The 19,067-nt window shown below is 40.5% G+C and overlaps 1 protein-coding gene across 1 annotated transcript in view; it reads left to right on the plus strand.

Annotated features, from left to right (window-relative positions):
- LOC122886560 (guanine nucleotide-binding protein G(olf) subunit alpha-like) overlaps positions 1–19,067 on the plus strand; it is a 47,130-nt gene that overhangs the window by 17,046 nt on the left and 11,017 nt on the right. The window contains 1 exon segment of the mRNA XM_044218902.1: positions 5,211–5,308. Coding sequence (XP_044074837.1) covers positions 5,211–5,308 — 98 coding nt within the window.

Genomic DNA, 19,067 nt, shown 5'->3' on the forward strand with positions numbered 1-19,067 from the left:
TACCTGGAAACTTTTGGAGAGATGATGTCATGGAGTTAATTTAATTCTAATCCTAAAGTCTTGATAAACATGGTGCACTTAAATCAGTTTTAGTAGTTGCATTGTGAGAAGTTATTGCCATGGACGTGAAGAAGAAGCAGACAATAATCTTGACTCAAAAATATTAAATTTACAATATTAATTGCAGTCAAACGACATTTGACTGCAATGATAATCGATCATTTCAATCAATTATTTGACTAATCGTTTTGGCTCTAATTTTCACAGTACAGTAATCAGGCTCAAAATTACCTTGTCATATGACGTACCTTACTGAGACAATATGACAGTCTTCAAACACCATTAAATGACTAAAAAGCTTTACTGCATAGTGGTGACCATGGAGATGAGTCATTAAGCTTGCTTTTATTGGCTGCCACTCTTCAAAAAATTCCCAACTCATTCTAATCTTTTTCTACTGAGAACATTTTTTGAAACCGATATAATCATAGCCTCTCTGTAGCCTTCATTTACTCGGGCATATTATTGGTTAAAATCTTGAAAAAATGTTTCTGTAGTGACTTTTCTGTCTCTGCTGCCTAAACATTACGTTCTCTACCTTCTTTCATGATAAATGTGCATTGCATTGCTTTGTCGCTGTGTCCAGTCTGTGGTGAAGGCTGGGCTCACCCTTATGTTATGTTTACAGTTGCTGGATGATAGTGTTGTTTATCAAATTATATAACTTTATTGGGCATTGTAATTTGACGTGATAGCGTAGTTAGGTTTTTCCAGCCGAGAAAAGTGAGCCTGAGAGAGAACAATGTTGTGGTGTGCTGTGTCTGGTTAGTCAAATAGGAAGGCGAAAAGCAACAGAAGTATGGTTGCATTGCGTCATGGTCTTTTGAAGGAACTGTTGGTGGAAAAAGTTGATGTCTTTTTTATGTGATTAAGGGATGAATTTCTTCCTGTATGGCTTTTGTATGTTGACATAAAATCATGACATTTACTGTTGATGTTTTAGAAAACATTCTGCTGTCAAACTCACATTAAATATCTTCATGTAAAGTCACATGATCTACGTTTGGCTGGTTATGGTACAGATAGATCATGAATATGAGATATATGTCTCCAGACAACAAAATAGGACTGAAAGTGCGAAGTATACTAAATACTATATATAGATTTTGGGTGGATTTTTCTTTGCATGCGTCTTTGTGACTGGGAATTTTTGTAAGACAACAATTTTTCCTTGTCGTACATGTAAATCGCCAGGCTTAGTTTTGCTGGCCTGCACTCATTATCATCAAAGCATAATTTTTGGTAAAACCTCACCAAACAGTAGCTTGGGATAACAGTGGACCCATAGAAAAGAAAGCACCGATGCAAACGGTTGTCTATGCAAATGGAAACAAATGCCACTGCGGTAGCTATGCTAGCCACCTGACAGTGTCCGTCGACTGAAGTGGAGCAAATTCAAATGAGCCTCGACCCCTGTTTTGCACCATGTAGCTTTCTCTCCCTCACACATGTTAAAGCCTACAGTACATGTAATCCTGTCCATTTGATGCTCAAACAAGCAGGTCACTGTAACCATTGAGTAGCATTTGAGACCTCTTCATGTTATTTATGTGCACTCTCAACAAAAAGGCAAGGATTAGGTCCACAAAAGTTTGTTCTTGTGTTTTGGGGTCTTCATATTATGTCCAGCCCCACCCATTGCTGAACTGATCTATTTTGTGTTTGGGTGCAGAATTACTGTACTGATGAATGGTTTAAATCTTACACCGGGGCTAAACCTGTACACGTCAGCAACTGTCAGTGAGTGTGTAACTTTATTTAATGTTGTCTGATGTCAGTTTACCGGCCAACCAATAATTAGGACTTTCTACTAAGGAACGTGACCTGATTTGTGCTGCTTTTGTTCTTCACTACAGCTGTGAAGGGTAACACCTCTATAGCGTTCCCTTGTTGTTGGCTTCTTGGTGATTTCCTCGTGATGAACAGCTTTAGTCCTAGAAGTTTGTTTTTCCTCTAATTGATTATTTGAGGATCCGTGATGTGGGGCAAAGGGTGGCACGGAGGGCTACTCTGTTTTTGGAACCATGTTATGAAAGATGAACAGCCTCGAACAGTCGCTCCCTCTCTCCTTTTGCTTTTGCTCTCTTTTTTAGCTAAATTTGTCTGTACTCTTTAACTGAGGTAACCCATGAAAGTCAGGTCTCTCTGTGCTGGGTGACTGTTATCTAACACAGATATTCTATTCAAATCCAATAAATGTGGTGATGATGGTTGACTGAGGAGCCAGCTGGTTGTCTGCCTGGCTATGTATGGAGGGATTTGAGGTTAGTGGCCGTTGCTGTACATTTTGCTCTAAGGCCAAAGGTCTCTTCAAAACTTTACCCAAAGGAATTCTAGTGTCCCCTTGCGAGGGAAGATGCGAGCCATTTTCTCCATAACTTTGTTTTGCTAAGTCGAATCAGATTTAGGCCATTTTGTCCTCTGTGTCAGCCTGACCTATATGATTCAAGTGAAATATTACATCACACACCCAACTTTATTAACATTGAAACTAAGGCTGAACTGAGAACCGGTCCTAGCAGAGCCACCAGAGAATCGGCATCTCATGGTTGGTGATGGAGGGGTAGTGGAAGTGGACTGGGAAGAGCACAGGAAAGAGTTAAAAAAGCTTGTGTTAAAGCAAATTCCCTCCTGGTCTCTTTCTGTGTTATCAGTTCCTCTGTAGGGCACTGCAGCACACACTGCATTTATTCAAAGGCCCAGTGTCACACGCCTCTGTGGAAAAGAGCCCTGAGGACCATACTCTGCCCCCCCTTCCCCTCCCACCCCTCGTCCTCCCTCCATCCAGTCCCAATCTTTCTAGTTTTGTCGGGCCCGTCTTCGGGTTTTCAAGCCCCTCGATGTCTGCTGGTGTAAAAATTTGGTGAGACCTGCAGAACTAATAGCAGAAGAATGTAATCAGCGCTGTTGAATCTTATTGATATTAGTTGAGGTGGGTGTTGAAGTTTGACTGTAACAGAAGTGGAAGCAAACACAGGCAAGACAGCAAATATGGCCCCATTTTCTTTGTTAATCAAGAGTTTGGTGAGCAGGTAAATGCTAAGTTACAGAAAAACTGAACCATGGTTGTAAAAATTTAAAATAATGTGTTAATGTATCATACTTTGGTATAATGTGTTGATATGTGGGCCGCACTGAAACCCAGCTAACATGATAGCATCCGTGTTTAGGTTATTCCCGACTTGTTTCTGAAGTGTGAGCCTATATTAATCTGTAACAAAAAAAGTAAACACATGTTAATGTCTCTCTCTGTGAGACTTCTGCGAACTGGATCAGTGGATTTCCTCCATGTTGAACTTAATCACCAGATCTGCCGAAAGGAGATCTCCCCTGAGCATGTGATCATTTATCAGGCTCCTTCTCCCTCTCTCTGGTTCGGGGCTACTTTCACCCTCTCCCCAGTCAGAGCGCAGAGCCAGTGCTGAGTGCAGAGAGTCATGTGGTGGTTCCAGGCTAGAGGAGGAGCCCATCTGAAAGACATATGTGCACAGGAGACGACGAGGGATATTAGCCCAATCATCTTTGTTTAGGGCATACAGAGAGTCCTGGGAAATGTCTCAAAGTCATTGATAAGATGAGTTCCCACTCTTCTTGAGAGATGAGAGCCCACTTAGACTATGTATAGTCATTTACAGCATCATGGCTGTGTATGGATTTTGCACAGCAGGAGTGCTGGTTATATTTGTATATTTTAGGAGATGTGATTAACTGTTTCAGTTTTTTTTTTTTTTTTTTTTTTTTTTGCTGTAGTGTTATCTGAATTTGATCACAATTAAGTTTTGGCATCCAAGTGTATGAATTTTGATGCTTTAGCTTACAGTTTAGAGAAGAGAAGTTGTGACCAGAAAAGTCATGAGTTTAAATTCAGGAACTGCTGGATAAACCTGTATCGAGGAAGTGAACGAGAACTCAAATCGCCTCCCTCTGCTACTGCTAAGAGAAGTGTAACGTAACTAAATGCGAGTACTTGCATTACTGTATACATTATTTGATAGCTTTTTCCTGTACTTTTTTTCAGAAATATAAAATCAGTATTTCTGCTTTCACGTTTGCAGATTCTTGATGCAGTGCTGCATTCAAAGAGGCCTACAATTATGCTTTTATGGACTAATGTGAAGGATATTACGTTAGGTTTGATGTGACCATCCTTTCCTTAGAAAGGCAACGTATGAGAAGGTGTTAATGCCACAATCTCTTCATTTTAAGTATGTAGCTGGAGTTGGGATGTGTTTAGCCAAGCTTAGCATAAAGACTGGAAGCTGTGGGAAACAGCTTGGATAGCTCTGTCCAAAGTGGAAAAAAATACACCTGCCAGCACCTCTAAAGCTCACTGATTAACGTGTTGTATCTTGTTTGTTTAATCTGTACACAACAGAACAGAAATGTAAAAATTTCTTGACGAACAACAGTTTATATATCCACCAGCATGTTTGTGCAGCGTCTCTGGCGATAGCACAGGTTGCTAGATGGGGTCTGTGAGCACAGGTTTTATATTGTGTACAGACATGAAAATCCTGTTTAGAAAGCACATAAGCGTATTTCCCAAAATGTTGACCTATGCCTTTAAGTAAAATACAATACAGTACTTGTTGAGTAAGATATTCTACTACTGTACTACTGGTTGTGCTGGGCAGATGTGTGTATGTACTGTATGTATTGTATTTAACTGTAAGTGTGGTACTGTGTATATGTCCAATTAGTTTTCTTTAACTATCCAGTTGTCATGGCAGCACGAGTTTCAACTACTTTAAGTCACATTTTCAAAGTACACGTTCAGAATTTGTCTGCATAATGTCATTTTAGTAAACTTAGTCGTAAGTCACTGAACACATGGCACGTTTACCTATACTTACCTGTATTTTCTACAGTGACACAGACATAGATTGGCAATTAAATGGGCATGGTTTTGGCATTTGTGTGTAGGTCTAAATGAAGTAAACATCCTTAAAATGGCTCACAAAGGAGGCTGTTCGTAAAGTAACTTTAGGTGGGCTTACCCTGTGAAGTGTACTTCAACAGCATCAGTACGAATTAATTTAAGGCCCCTGACCTTCCCATCATGTACTCAAAGTTTAAGTCTTTTTGTTGTCCAATGCATGCTATTGTCTGTTGTCTGTTTCTTAATGTGTTTTTTTTTTCCTTTTCCTCAGGAGTTCTTTGATCACGCAAAGAAGCTGTGGGACGACGAAGGAGTGAAGGCATGCTTTGAGAGGTCCAATGAGTACCAGCTCATCGACTGTGCACAATAGTGAGTTCAGACATTTAAAGACATTTTGTGGTATCATTTTGAGCTTTGGATACTTTGAAGTATCCAAAAGATCGTTCACAAGTACACACATTATGTAATCAGTTACTCGTACAGCTATAATATAGTCAGAACAAGACAAGTGAGCTATTTTGCTTTTTACAGCCTGTAAACTGTTGTCACATCCCTGCTTTGTCTGTCCTCTTAGTGTCATGTTTGAGGTGAAAGCTCTCTACTGTGTGCTGGTGTCATGTCATATATGAACATGGCTGAGATATGTTTACTCTGGGTGTGGCAAGTCAAGCAGCACTTGTATTCGTCCTTTGGAAAATTATACATATATCTCCTCATGTCGGTGTGCTTGACATTTCACCATGGCAATATGCAAAGCCTTGTCTGGTCTGTATTAAAATGCCCAGGTGTTGAATTCATTGGAATTGTATTGATGTAATATTTGTCTGTAAATATGTAATAATGCTGTAGTTAAAGTTGGGATTTCTCATTTTTGGTGACGGTGATAGTAATTGCCTACCTGTGGAGTTGATAGACTATATTTCAGTGTTGCTAAGGCTGGACAAAAGCTATGTGGGTCATGATTTGATTTTGGCTACAATCTGTAAAGTTTTTCCTAATACAATTGTACTCCAGATACTGTAGTTAGGAAATACTGGTAACTGCAGTGTGGCAAGGTGCAGAAACTGATGCCTCTTTGCACGGTGCCCCAGATTGTTTGGAAGGCTCCTATAGTACCTCGGCCACCATAGGGTGCTGGTTGTACACAGTGGAGGGCCCCTCTGTTGCCTGTAAAAGGAAGTTTGGATATGCAAAGTGACTCACTGATTACAGTGCTCTCCTTCTGCTTCCTCTCTGACTCACCTCTGGATTCACATGTAAATATGAGGACATGTACATGGTACAGACTTAGGAGTGCAGCCCACTGGAAGTTGTCCCCTCCCATCCCAAAGGTTGGCTTCCTTTATCTCTCAGGGTCCACCCGGTCAAAGGCACACTTTATCAGTGACTGGGGATATTGTCTTGTTGTCAGCGATCTGTGAGCCTGCGTTACATGGGTGTAGTGTTGAGATGTTTTAAAGATGTTATAGCACGTAGACAAACAGTCTCTGTACTCTTTTCCTGAATATCTTCCGTTCCTTGAACATAAATTTGACTTCGGTTCAAGTCTTCCCTGGTTGCCCTGCCTGAAAGCAGCTTCCATAGAAAGGAGAGAGATAGTCAGGTGATGATTGGAGAGTCACATGAATCTGTAAGGTGGAGCTGTTACAGTCCAGGGCCTGTGTTTGTCTTTGCTGCTCTGAGTCAGTCTGTGTCTGTGTGCAGTACGACTGCACAATATGTAAAAAAGCATCTTGTGTTTATTTTAGTCAATATTCCAGTATCATAATGATACCACATAATATTGTGGTGTCATAAACATTTGAAGTTTTCTTTCTGAATGTCCTTGTTACAACTCTGTAAATGCAGTGGTCTTCTGAATGTCAAAATCAGAAAGATTATTCTATATTGTAATAACACAATTACAACACAACACAATTAGCTGAAGCACTGAAAATACAGCTGTCCTGTGACATGAGTAAACATTAACAGGGTAAAATGTAGACCGTGAAAAGCATACAGTATTTAAATTGAGTGGTACTGGTTTATATGTGACTTTTCTGGTGTTAGAGTGCATGTATTGGTTTTGAACTTGATCGCTATACTTTCTGTACTCTTCTTTCTGTCCTTATGTTGTAAGTAGCCAGCATTTTTTTGCGTGGAAGTTTATTATACATCTACTCTTCCAAATCTAAAATTCTCCCCTAATGCTTAATTGTTTATTTTAAGTCCCAATTGACCTCCTTCTTTCCAACCTCCTCCTCATTCTTTCTTTTTTCTCCGTTTCATTGCTTCTCTCTCCTGCCCTTCTTGCTGTCCTCCTATCACCGCCTCTCTGGCTGTTACGTTGCTGCTCCTGATTGGTTAACAGCTGGTGAGCAGTTGTTTGTTTGGCCAATAAATCATCATCAAGCTAACAAATTTATATTACTGGTGTGTAAAGGAGATAAAAAATTCATGTGGTTTAGTGTACAAAAGTACAAACTGCGATTTCAGTTTTGATTGTGGCTCTTACTTTATATGTCAGAACTTTTTGTGTTTTTCCTGCTTGAATGGCAGTTTAGTTTTATGATAGTTGTTGTGTTTTGTTGCTCTTGTCTGTAGGAAAGTGTATGTGTGATTCAGTGCTGTGAATTTACTAGAAAATAACATAAAAAGTCAAAATCTTGAAATATAATAAATCAGTCTGTCTTCAGTGATAGAAAAGCCAAAACATCTCAATACCTACCATGATTTTTGGAGCTGGAAAAACAGTTTTCACATTTGCAATTCATTTTGAAATGTCATTGTTGAGTAGAAACAATTAAACAATCACAATATGCCTCTATTGTCAGTGTGTTTGATTGATGTCTGGAATTTGTCAGACTGTGTTGCCTCTCACTTACTTCCTCTCTCAGTTTTAACCTCAGTATGAACTGTGTGGATGGAGGGCATTCATAGATACTCTGTCCTACATGGCAGCAGACCTGTCTGTGTGTAAAGGCCCACACACACACACACACACACACACACACACACACACACACACACACACACACACACCTATTGTTATTATGACCACTAAACTACACTTACTGTTCTCAGTGACTATCCTGAAAGTAGTGAAACACTTGTAGACGGCTTCTGCAGCCAACTAGGTTGAAAGAAAGGGAGCAGAGGTCATAAATTTGGACTCAGGATGTATTTAAACAAATGTTTTGGTTTTTGGCTATTCCTCCAAGTTCAGAAAAGACATGTTTTTCTATAAGGGTCTGTCTGTTAGCTTGTCCCTTCTTCTCAGTGCTAGCTAATTTTGAGCTAGCATTAACCCAACCCACTCTTATAATCTTGAAGTCAATCCAGGAAGCTTTCGTTTCATCTTCTTTTTGTTCTTTTGTCTCTCTCATCTGCTCTCTCTCTCTCTCTCTCTCTCTCTCTCTCTCTCTCTCTCTCTCTCTCTCTCTCTCTCTCTCTCTCTCTCTCTCTCATATATTTTGTATTGAACCTGCACAGACTTGTGTTTGTGTTGTATGTCTTGGATCACAAATGTGATAAGAGTGCTTTCAGTCACTCTGAGAGTAAATTAAAGAGGAAGTTGGCCTACATGTGGCTGTTTGTGGGAGGAACAGATTGGCAGGCAGCATCCTTATATGCTAACAGTCAAACACAATAGACATATTGTCGTAAAACAACCAAACAAGATCACAGCGGAAGGAAATTTGGTTAGATATAGCTATATGTATAAATATATGTTTAGATTTTGTGAAGGCAGATTATATACATCTGCCATTTCATCTGTGTTGTCCTTCACAGACCTTGCTCCACTGGCAGATATTTTTTCCAGCAGGCCTAACCCTGGACCACCCATTGGACAAAGGCACAGGAAATAAGTATGGGCTGATGGCGAGCGCTTGTTATGCCAAAGAGCATGCCCATATCGATGCTTTTGGAATCCTGTCACCCATTGATCTGCCCTCTGCATTGCACATTTATACGTTTTAAGAGCACAGATATGTGTCTGCCAGTTGATTGATTATGAGCTATTTTCAGCTGCGGCGGGCTGGTTCCATTGCAATGCCTTGGATGTGTCAACGGCAAAATCAAACACTTTTTCACACGCAGATCTGAACTCCCAGGCCTCTGTGCTTTTTTATTTTTTGTGTGGTGAGTGTTCGTTGCAGTCCCCCAGCAAATATGACACAATTCATGACACAATTCATATACTATGGGTATTTTTTACTGTAGTGGATATTTGTTATCCAGTGTTAGATGCTGGCTGGGATGGTAGGGAGCTCTCCCTGTGTTGGTGTGCTCAGTGGCTGGGAAGCCAGGCTGCAGCAGCAGGGACTGGGACTGAGGAGAGCAGCCCCGGATGGAAGAAATGAGCTTTTGAAACAACTGAGCGATACAGCTGGGGTTTATGTGTGATGAGGCTGGTGCTTGCTTTGGATGCTGTAAACTTATTTTTTAATTAATATTTTTTGTGATTTTAAAATTATATACCTCCAAAACCTATTGAGTGGCCTCCCTTTAAGTCAAAAGGCCGCTGCCTATTTAAGAAACACCATGCTTTTTGTTTAAGGCTCAATGCATTGTGGTCATTGTAGTTTACCAATATGCTTTCAGTGTTTGACAGTATGAAATAAGCGATACAGATAAGAAAAGTTTAATCTGCCAGCTTCTGAAAGAATTTAATAGCTGTTAATCCACGGGGACACACTGCTATATAATAAGAGTGATGAAGTGTTGCGATATCTTGCCATTAGAGCTGAAACAATTATTCAACTAATTGATTAGTCGATCAACAAAAAATGTAGCTGCAACTATTTACTACTGCTGTTTATTCATTCAAGTCATTTTTGAAACAAAAATGCCAAACATGTCCTAGTTCCAGCTTTTAAATTGTGAGCGTTTGATGCTTTTCTTTACCATATGTGATGGTACACCGAATATCTTTAGGTTTTGGATCATTGGTCAAACAAAACGATCAATTTGAAGACGTCACCTTGGGCTTTAGGAAGTTGTGTTGGTATTTGTCTGGTAGCTGATTAATCAAGAAAATAATAATAGAAATAATTGCTAGTTGCAGCCTTACTTGCCTTACCTACTGTAAATGTTACTCATACTTTTTACGTCCCTGTTTTTTCAATCCAAATGATCATCCCTCTACAGTTATTAATCCCCATAATCCCATCTAGAGTTTATGGTAATCACACACACCAGTAAATACACACATGAATTCAAAACATACAGGAAGACGAGACTTGGCCCTGACTCACCCGTCTAACTGAGACAAATGTCAGATTGTTGTTGCTTTAGCCATCCAGAGACATTTCACAGTTTTTGGCACCATTTCCATTGACCCCAATGAGGATTAAATAGAAGGGGCAAAGATCAAATACTGAGGAAAAGTGTGGGCTATTTAGGGTGGATTGGAAAATGGGTTTCATCATCACACACTTTCAAAAGATTGATGGATTAGTGAAATACAGTAGTACTGCATCTAATGATTATTATCATTATTGGTTAATCTGACGATTATTTTCTCAATTAATAGATTCATCGTCTAGAAAATTAGGAAAATGTCAATCACAGTTTCTCAGAGTGCAAGGTGACGTCTTTAAATGTCTTGTTTTGTCTAATGAACAGTCCAAAACCCAAACCATTTACAATAATATGAAAACAGAGAAAAGCAGCAAATCTTCACATTGGAGAAGTTGGAACAGAGTTCAGAACCAGTGTTTGGAGTTTATGCTTAAAAAAGAACTGAAACAATCAGTCGATTATCACAATAGTTGCCAGTTACGTAGTGTTTTTTATTAAATAAATTGAACCAATATTTCCAAATCCTTCATCTGTTGTTCTCAGGGTTTAAGAAGTTGCAAATAGGAATTGTAAACATTTCAGCTTAAAAAGATGAATGCAGTTTTTTGCTTAACGAAACTCAATGCATCCCATATGTTTAAATTTGCAAGGATCATCATAGGTCAGGATGTAATGTGGTGTAGTTGGTCCAGGATGGAGAGGTACAGCTGGGACGGGACAAATTTTAGCAGTCCCGGGGTCCTGGAGATGGGACTGTGGATAGACATATCTAAGGCTGGGTCTGGTTCTTGGCCTAGGCTGGGGTTGGGGCTGGGGTTTAGTGCTGGTCACGGGACTCTGTCACCAGCCCGGGGGCCACTGACACAGTCATCTGAGGCAGTAAAGTACTAAGAATGGCCAGCATTGTCAGCCAGCCCCGGCCCCTGAAGGGCGTACAGAAACAGAGGGGCTACGCTTCGCAAACAGTGGCTCTCCTCAATAAGGAGCCTCTTCTGTTCACGGAAGAGCCCGAGAGAGCGATATTTATACACCGGCTGCATGTCACTGCTGCTTTTTTCTGTCACCAATAAGTTGCTTCATTTCTTAATGTTTCAGCTGATGTGATGTAGACAGTATAATACCAAGGGATGAGGCTGATTGTGACAGGGTCTGGGCTCTTCTCACATGTCTGAACTGATCTGTGTGTTTGTATTTCAGTGTAATACTTTTTTTTTTCATATTGGTTATCGGGTTACTTCTAATGCATAAGAAATGAATTTTCTGCTTGGGATATTTGTGTCACTGCAGCCAGAGCAGCATTTGAAATTGTGTTAAACCTTCATAGACTGTTTTGTTTTGTCCAGTTTAGGGCTTTGCATAGTTTGAGAATGAAATCTGAAGTCACAATTTGAATGTATGTATCTAAAAAGCATGAAACTGAGAGTCTGTTAGGTCTATTAGTTCAGTGATGTTAACTTGATGGACAAGCAGAAGACTCCATACCTGCTAAACAACTTAAAGTATCAAAATCAAAGAAATATCAGCTTTTCAGTAGCTAAAAGAAAGTTTAGTTAGTTTGGTGTGATTTTGGATTAACTATCACAAACTAAAACAAAATGATGGATGATGTAGCAGCACAACCAACTTGCTCCAAAAAGTCAAACAATGATACAAAGAGCAAAATTAAAACACATAACTAGCAACGCTACTTTTAAATGTATCCTTGTTTCAGATTCAAGCCTCAAAAATGTTTGTGAGACAGCACCAATTTTATTTAGAAAAGTCATTTTAAATGCATTTTGATCTATTAATGTTTATCTATTTTTTTGGTATGCTCATTTTTTGTTGTTGACTGCTTTAGCCCCTTTCAGTAAACAAACGTAAAAATAGCCTAAATGGTTTCAGTTCAGTTAAATTAAATCTCTCATATTTGTAGTGAATTCTGCATGCGTGCCTTTTTTTAACAAGAGAATCACAGATGTTAACTCAAATGTTTGCCATAGCGCAATTCAAATCATAATTATAACTACACCAATCGATTCTTCATAAAAAGAATCATAAAAGGCCTTAATCCAGATTAACAAAAACCTTTGTGTCGCCTGCTAAAATCAGATGACCCTGCTGTCAGCTGACTGAGGAATAATCAAAGGGGGCACTATGGAAGTGTGTGTGTGTTTGTGTGCGTGTGTTTGAATATATCTGTGACTGTGTAGATGTGTGCATGATTTCTGAGGAAAAGGAAGGCGTGGTTTTGAGCTGAACTGTTGAATCTGATCTACTGGAAGCTCAGTGGGACTCCATCTACACAAACCACTGTCCTTAAGGTTGTTAGAGCCCCCTGTGGGACTGCCTCTCTCTCTCTCTCTATCTCAGTCTATCTATTAAGTCCTCTCTTGAGGCCAGAAAGCGACAGCAGAGAGGATGTTGCAGAACACACATGAGAGCACATGTGGTTCCTTATATGAAGCCTTTTCCAAAGTGTGTGTGTGTGTGTGTAGAACCCTTTTTTCAGACAGGGCATCATTTAACATGTTCAAGTTTAACATTAGGATCTGAGATTTAGTGTTACTGTAATGGCTTTTTATGTCCATTAGGTAAGTGTTTTAAAGTACTGTGGAAGTTTAAAGTTGTAGATGTCGGGTTTAGAAAGCTCTCAGCCTGCCTGGGCATTTGGAAACAATTAAGAGAGCCTAAAGCTGCCCAGCATAGCATGCTACATGTCACAAGATTAGCTACACTACCAGTGTGTTTTTATTTTGTTTCTAGAGACCAGAGGCCCTGACAGCCAGTATTTAGTTTAGTCAATGAGTTGGATCACATTTGAAAGAAAGCACTGCTGCATGGAAAAAGATATACATTTTGCATAGTATATCAAATATCAAAATCTATATTAATATGTTTAAAAAAACGAACTAACTTTCATGTCAGTTTTTTGTATTACATATCAAATTAGCATGTTTAGATTGTTTGTTTGTAGGTTCTTGTTAATTGTTAGTTTTGTTTCTCTGACTGTTTAGTGTGAACAGTGTTGCAGAGAAAAAAATGGGAATTTATGTTCCACTTAAAGAAGGGGAGTCGTATCTATAAATAGATTTTTATTTTTGGGTTAAAATGTGCGTCCATTTTAAGGGACAGACAGAGACACAGAGCGAGGCTGGTGAATGGCGGATATCTGAGAGTCTGTTACTGTGTGCCGACTACACACACACACACACACACACACACATACAGTACACACACATACCTTTCTCTCTCGCTCTCTCTCACACAGACACACATACACACCCTGCTGTTGACCAGCAGTGTAAAGGCACAGACTGCTGGAGGACAGCAGCGGCGCTGCAGGTTCCCTGCTCAGAGATTGTGGAATGGTCGTCCACAGACCTCCTCCCCTCCTCCTCTCTCTCTCTCTTCACTGAGGCTCCCCTCCTCCTCTCTCTCTCCCCCCTCCTCTGTCTCTCCCCTCTGTCGCTCCCTTTCTCCCCCCCCACCCTCCACCCCCTTAGAGCTTATGTAAACTAGCTGTGGAGCCAGGGCAAGCTGAGGCTATTTTTAGCAGCAGCACTGCAGAGCAGAAACTGGCGGAGGGTCACGTGTGCGCAGCCGAATCAAAGGGAGTATCCCGGCAATGCGCTGTAAACAAAGGGAAGGTCAGTAGCAGAAGGTGAGACACAAAACGCCTCTGTGTTGGTTTTGTGTGTGCGCGCGACTACGCACTGCCTGGCCATACCTTCTCTTCTCTTAATGCCCTGACATAAAACAAATCATCGCGAGTGCATGAATGCACCCATATGCTTTCCTGCTCGCTCTGTCTCCCCCTACTCCACACACACACAGCTCAACCATTTCTGCCACTGCTAGAGACAGAGAGGGGGGGAGCTGAATTGATCAAAGCGGGGTTTGACACGCAAGGAGACATTTTGCTATCTAATCATGACAGGGGCTCCCAGCGCCACACTCTCTCCCTGTTGCTGCCAAGCCGGCCTATCATAGTGAGCAGCAGCAGACTTGGAGCCGTGCAAAATCCATCCAAAAGCACATGACCACATGTGTTTAGCATTGACATTAGCATGTTTTGTATCACATCACTTTCAAACCTGTTTGTGTACTGTAGCTCAGGTTGTGTAGTCTGTAGGCCTGGCTAGCAGTGAGGCTAGCAGTTAGCGGTGTCCAGCCACACCCAGGTAAAAGGTCTCCCTCCACCTCGGCTACTTGTCAAACAAGCCTCAACTTTCACCTCCTGTGGAATGTGGTTAGAAGGGGGCACAAAGCTATTTATAGAAACCTTTTATATTTTTCTGTCACAGCGGTTTGTTTGCCTAGACAGTTTGAGCTGCGGGCTGTTTCATCAGGCCAGGCTGAAGAAGGTAGCTTGGAGGCTAACTTAAGTAAACATTTGGCTCCAGCACAAGCCATGGTTCAGCGGTTTGGTTGGATGATTTATTGTTGTAGGCATTCTCATCCTGAGATACTGGAGCTTCTCCATGCTGACCAGATAGATAAGGACTGCATCTTAAAGTGTCCTGACGAAAGAATATGCTCTATAGGGGAACATCCGGTTCCTCTTCGCATGCCGTTGGGGTCCTTTAGAGTGATACTCTAAAGCAATATTTATTTAGAAATGTAATTCCAGTCCACATCTGATATATTCATACAGCTGCTACAAGTTAAACAAAGGCGTAATGCACTTACATGTTCCTTTGTGCATGTTACTTACTAATTTGTCTTTCTGTGTCTGCTGGAGCATTAACGCCAGAAACTTGAGCTAAGGCAAGTTGATTAAGTGATTAATCGATCAACAGAAAATTAATCCGCAACTATTTTGGTAACCAACAAATAATGGCAAACATTCCCTTGTACATCTTCTAGATTGCGATGATTCGGTGCTTCTATTTGTTGTATGTGGTTGTAGACTTAGTATATTTGGGTTTTTGAGTGTTGGTCAGACAAGGAATTTGATGACCTTGGGCCTTTTCTGGCATTTTATAGACCCCACGAGAAAGTTATTGTCAGATAGTTCGATAATGAAATAATGGAAACTTATAAATAAGTTTAACTTTACTGAGTTTGACTGAAAAATATTAATTGTTATATAAATAAGCAGGATACATACATACATACTTGTTGTCACCCTGTCCATTCAAAGATTTACAGATTTCATGGTCACAAAAACAGCTGTTGCTTTGGAAAATGGTAATGCTAATTGTGATTTCATTGGATTCCACTAGCATTTTGCTAACATACAAAACACATACCACCCATAGCTCTAGACAAAGTGTAAAATATATTCAGAAAGTAGAGATTCACTGGATTTGGAGTTGAAAGGAACATCACCCAACAACTAAATTAGTAGATTTTGGTGTATTTGACATTAGATTTAGGGGGGGGTTGTGTGTGTTTTTCTTTTTTTGTTTGTTTGTTTGTTTGTTTGTTTTTACAAGGAACCACTGGAATTATTCTGCAGTACCTGTGTACCTGACCCTGCTGTTCTCACCTGTTCATTGGCAAAGTAATGACACTGTACACTGATTACTCTGTACACATATCCCGCTAATCACCAACACATCAAATCACTCCAAATCCATTTCCCCTGATCTGCCGGGATAACAGAAATGAGAAACTACCCTGGTAATTTGTTGACTAGCTGCATCCCAGTGCGCATAAAGCCACTGTGAATTTAGTTATTTATTTTTTGTGGGGTGGAGGGTGTGTTGCTTTCTCAACGCAGGGTTGTTACAAAACTGTCAACATCACCACAGTTTGCAGTTACCACTTGGCCATAAAGTGTCATTTTCCAGTGTGCATTACCGTAGCCAGGCCCATCTCACAGGACTCCTATTGACTGCTCCGTGACTTGTAACATCCTTATCAATTATCCCCACAGTTCAGCTCTTAACTCATATAACCCTGCACGTCTAATTTATCTCTCTGCGTCTGTCAGGTTGTGACAGAACTCAGTAACTTTGTGTCTCTTTACATACTACAAAATGCACATTAAATTCCTTCCTCCCCTTTACTGAAAATGTGACTTACTTTTGGTTGTGTGCTTGAGACGGTGGCACTCTAAAATAATCTGTCTTCATAAGCCTAAATTTGCTGTGCCCTCCCACTAAAGACACACACACACACACACACACACACACAGTGACACACATACAATGTAGAAAGCTAGCACATAGCACGGTTCTGCTTTGTGTTGATGTATGGGAGAGTCTGGGAATGGAAGGATACAAGTGCCGCCTGGCTTAGGAAGAGACGGGAGAGAGGGAGAGGGAGAGGTATGGACCGACTGGGGTTGCTATGGGAACCCAGCTGCTAAAAGCAGGCAGGGTCAGTGTGGAAGAGAGGCTGTGTGCAGTAGGAGCGAAGGGATGCCACCCGGAGGCAAGTTTGTGAACTACACAAACAGCACACAGGCCTTCACTGCTCGAGTTCCGGCTAAATTTCATCCAGAGAAATCTGCATGTTTAAAATACTAAAATAAGAATTGTAAAGGATATTAACTTGCTTTTTTTATGGGGAATTTATTTACTTCTGTGTGGATTTGGTTAATTTCTAATCACCACCTGGTTCAGCCCGCACGGCTCGGTTCAGGCTTATGCAATCTACACTGATACTGTAGACTCCTCTGTCTGATATTAGTCATTGGTTATTGACTTTTGATTAGGGGAAAAGAGGAAAAGCTAATTTTCACTGGGTCGCCAGTTGATTCCCAAGCGGAACAACTAATTTGACATGGAGGCCATGGTTGTTTACGCTGCTGCTCGATATTGTTGATTAGACTATTTTTACCTGGTTTTCTATTTTTGGTTTAGACTTATTCAGTATCTGACAGATAGTGTATCGATGTTGGGCTTCAATATTTAGAGATACCCATAAGTCAATTTCACTGTGAGAACTGTATTTGGGAGCTCCACATGGGACATGGTTCAGGCCTGACAGAGTCCCCATGTTCCCACTGTAGCTTGAATCTGGGGGCTGAGTCTATTTTAAGCAGAGGAAATGTAATGGTCCACGTAGACATTAAGCAGAGACAAAAGGGCATTACAATGTATTTTACATTTTTATACAACACCTTTCAAAACCATGACTTGATGCGGCCCTGGAAGGCGAATTGGCGGCCTTGAGATAAAGCAGGCACTTTTGTTTACACAAGATTTGGTTTGACTTTCAGGAGTGTCTCCGTTCTTGCTCCTATATTTAGGAAGTACCCACTGAGCCGTTGATGGATTTGTCTAGTTTCAAATCCATCTCCCAAACTGCACAGTGTTCCTGTTTGGATGGATGAGTTGAACCCTGGGCTCAGATCTTTCCACCAGGTGACCAGGATCCTGCGCAGCTCCACCTTCACTTTGTCCTGCTGCACATGGCTCTGTGTGCTGTACCAGCTCAATGCCTCTGACAGTCTGTGTTATGTGATGGCCTGCGTAGTGCAGCTGGGTTTGTTATGATACTGGGTGTGTTTTGTGAGAGAAGACAGATGAAGCATGAAGGAAAAGCTCCCAAGTTGAAATATTAGATTACAGTTTAACAGAAATGTAATTTTAGGAATGATCCAAATAGTGCTAAAATGATTGGTAATTGATAAATTAATTGAAATTAATTTAAGTGTGTTTTTTCAAGCAGAAACACCAACTATTCTGTTTCCAGCTTCTCGAATGTGAGGATTTGTTACCTATGTCTGTTATATATTATTGTAAACTGAATATCTTTTGGTTTTTGGACTGTCGGTCGGACAAAACAAGACATATGAACACGTCATCTTGGCTTCTGGGAAATTATATTGTGCTTTGTAGATCCAAGATTTGAAATGGTGATCCTATTTTTTTTTGTTTGTTTTAAATCTGTTCATTTAGTGTCCCGTTTAGTAATGAGCAATCATTGCTGTTACTGTCATGTTTCTGCTTTTGCACTTCCTAGAGATCATTTGTTGGTCAAAAAGTGTGGTCGGTTTGGCGTCAGTTTTCCCTCAATGAACTCTGAGTTACTTAAGGTGGAGCTCTTTTTCTTTCTTCTTTTTTTAATTCAGCAATGGTGAATTGTACTGCTCATACTCCCTTCGTTCTCTGTCATTGATTGTTACTTTAAATTGTTCTCTTTGGTCATGGCAAAACATAAACATAACACACCACAGTAAATATATGAAACACAGAGAAATATGTGTAGGCCCTCAAACAAAAACATTTAAATAAAGCTTTAAATAAAGCTTTAAATAAAGCTTTACCAGCTAGAAACAGTGTAGTGGTGCTGCTGCCGTGTCCAGCAGTGAGTTTTAAAGCGCTGTCACCAGTCAGTTGGAGACTAAAGTGAAAGTCCATTATGCTGGCCCGAGTGGCTCAAAATATGGAAACTATTGATCAGATCCTCTGCACTGCTAATTAAAGATGGTCCACTATTTGTAAAAAGTCAACCCAATTATCAAATGAGCACATGAGGCTGGGCGCTGTTGGTTGGTGTGAAGGTTGTCTGTCTGTTGGAGAGGACTTTATTTCCAGCGTTGTTGCAACTTCTCACTGTCTTTGCGCAGTTGTGCATATTCACAACTGGCTCTTTGTTTTTGTTGTGTTGATACGTGCAGTTTGTTTTGACTTAAATTTGAATGTTTTAATGAAATTGTTGCCGTTTGGTTCACTTCTTTGCCAATTGGCTACTTTATTGGGTTTGTGGCTTTATTTGTATTTAGGCTTGTTTGTCTGTTTGTTTGTTGTGGCTCTCCGAAAGCAACATAATGGTACGAGAGCTTATCTCAGTGCTCTGGTTCAGGGAGAAGCCCCCTTGGAGCTGGGTGACCCATGTCCCCGAGCCCTGGTATGAAGCGTTGTAATGCCCCTGCCTCTCCACTACCACCACCATCTTCCCGCTACCC

Source organism: Siniperca chuatsi, linkage group LG13 (assembly GCF_020085105.1).
Source record: "Siniperca chuatsi isolate FFG_IHB_CAS linkage group LG13, ASM2008510v1, whole genome shotgun sequence".
Lineage (NCBI taxonomy): Eukaryota > Metazoa > Chordata > Actinopteri > Centrarchiformes > Sinipercidae > Siniperca > Siniperca chuatsi.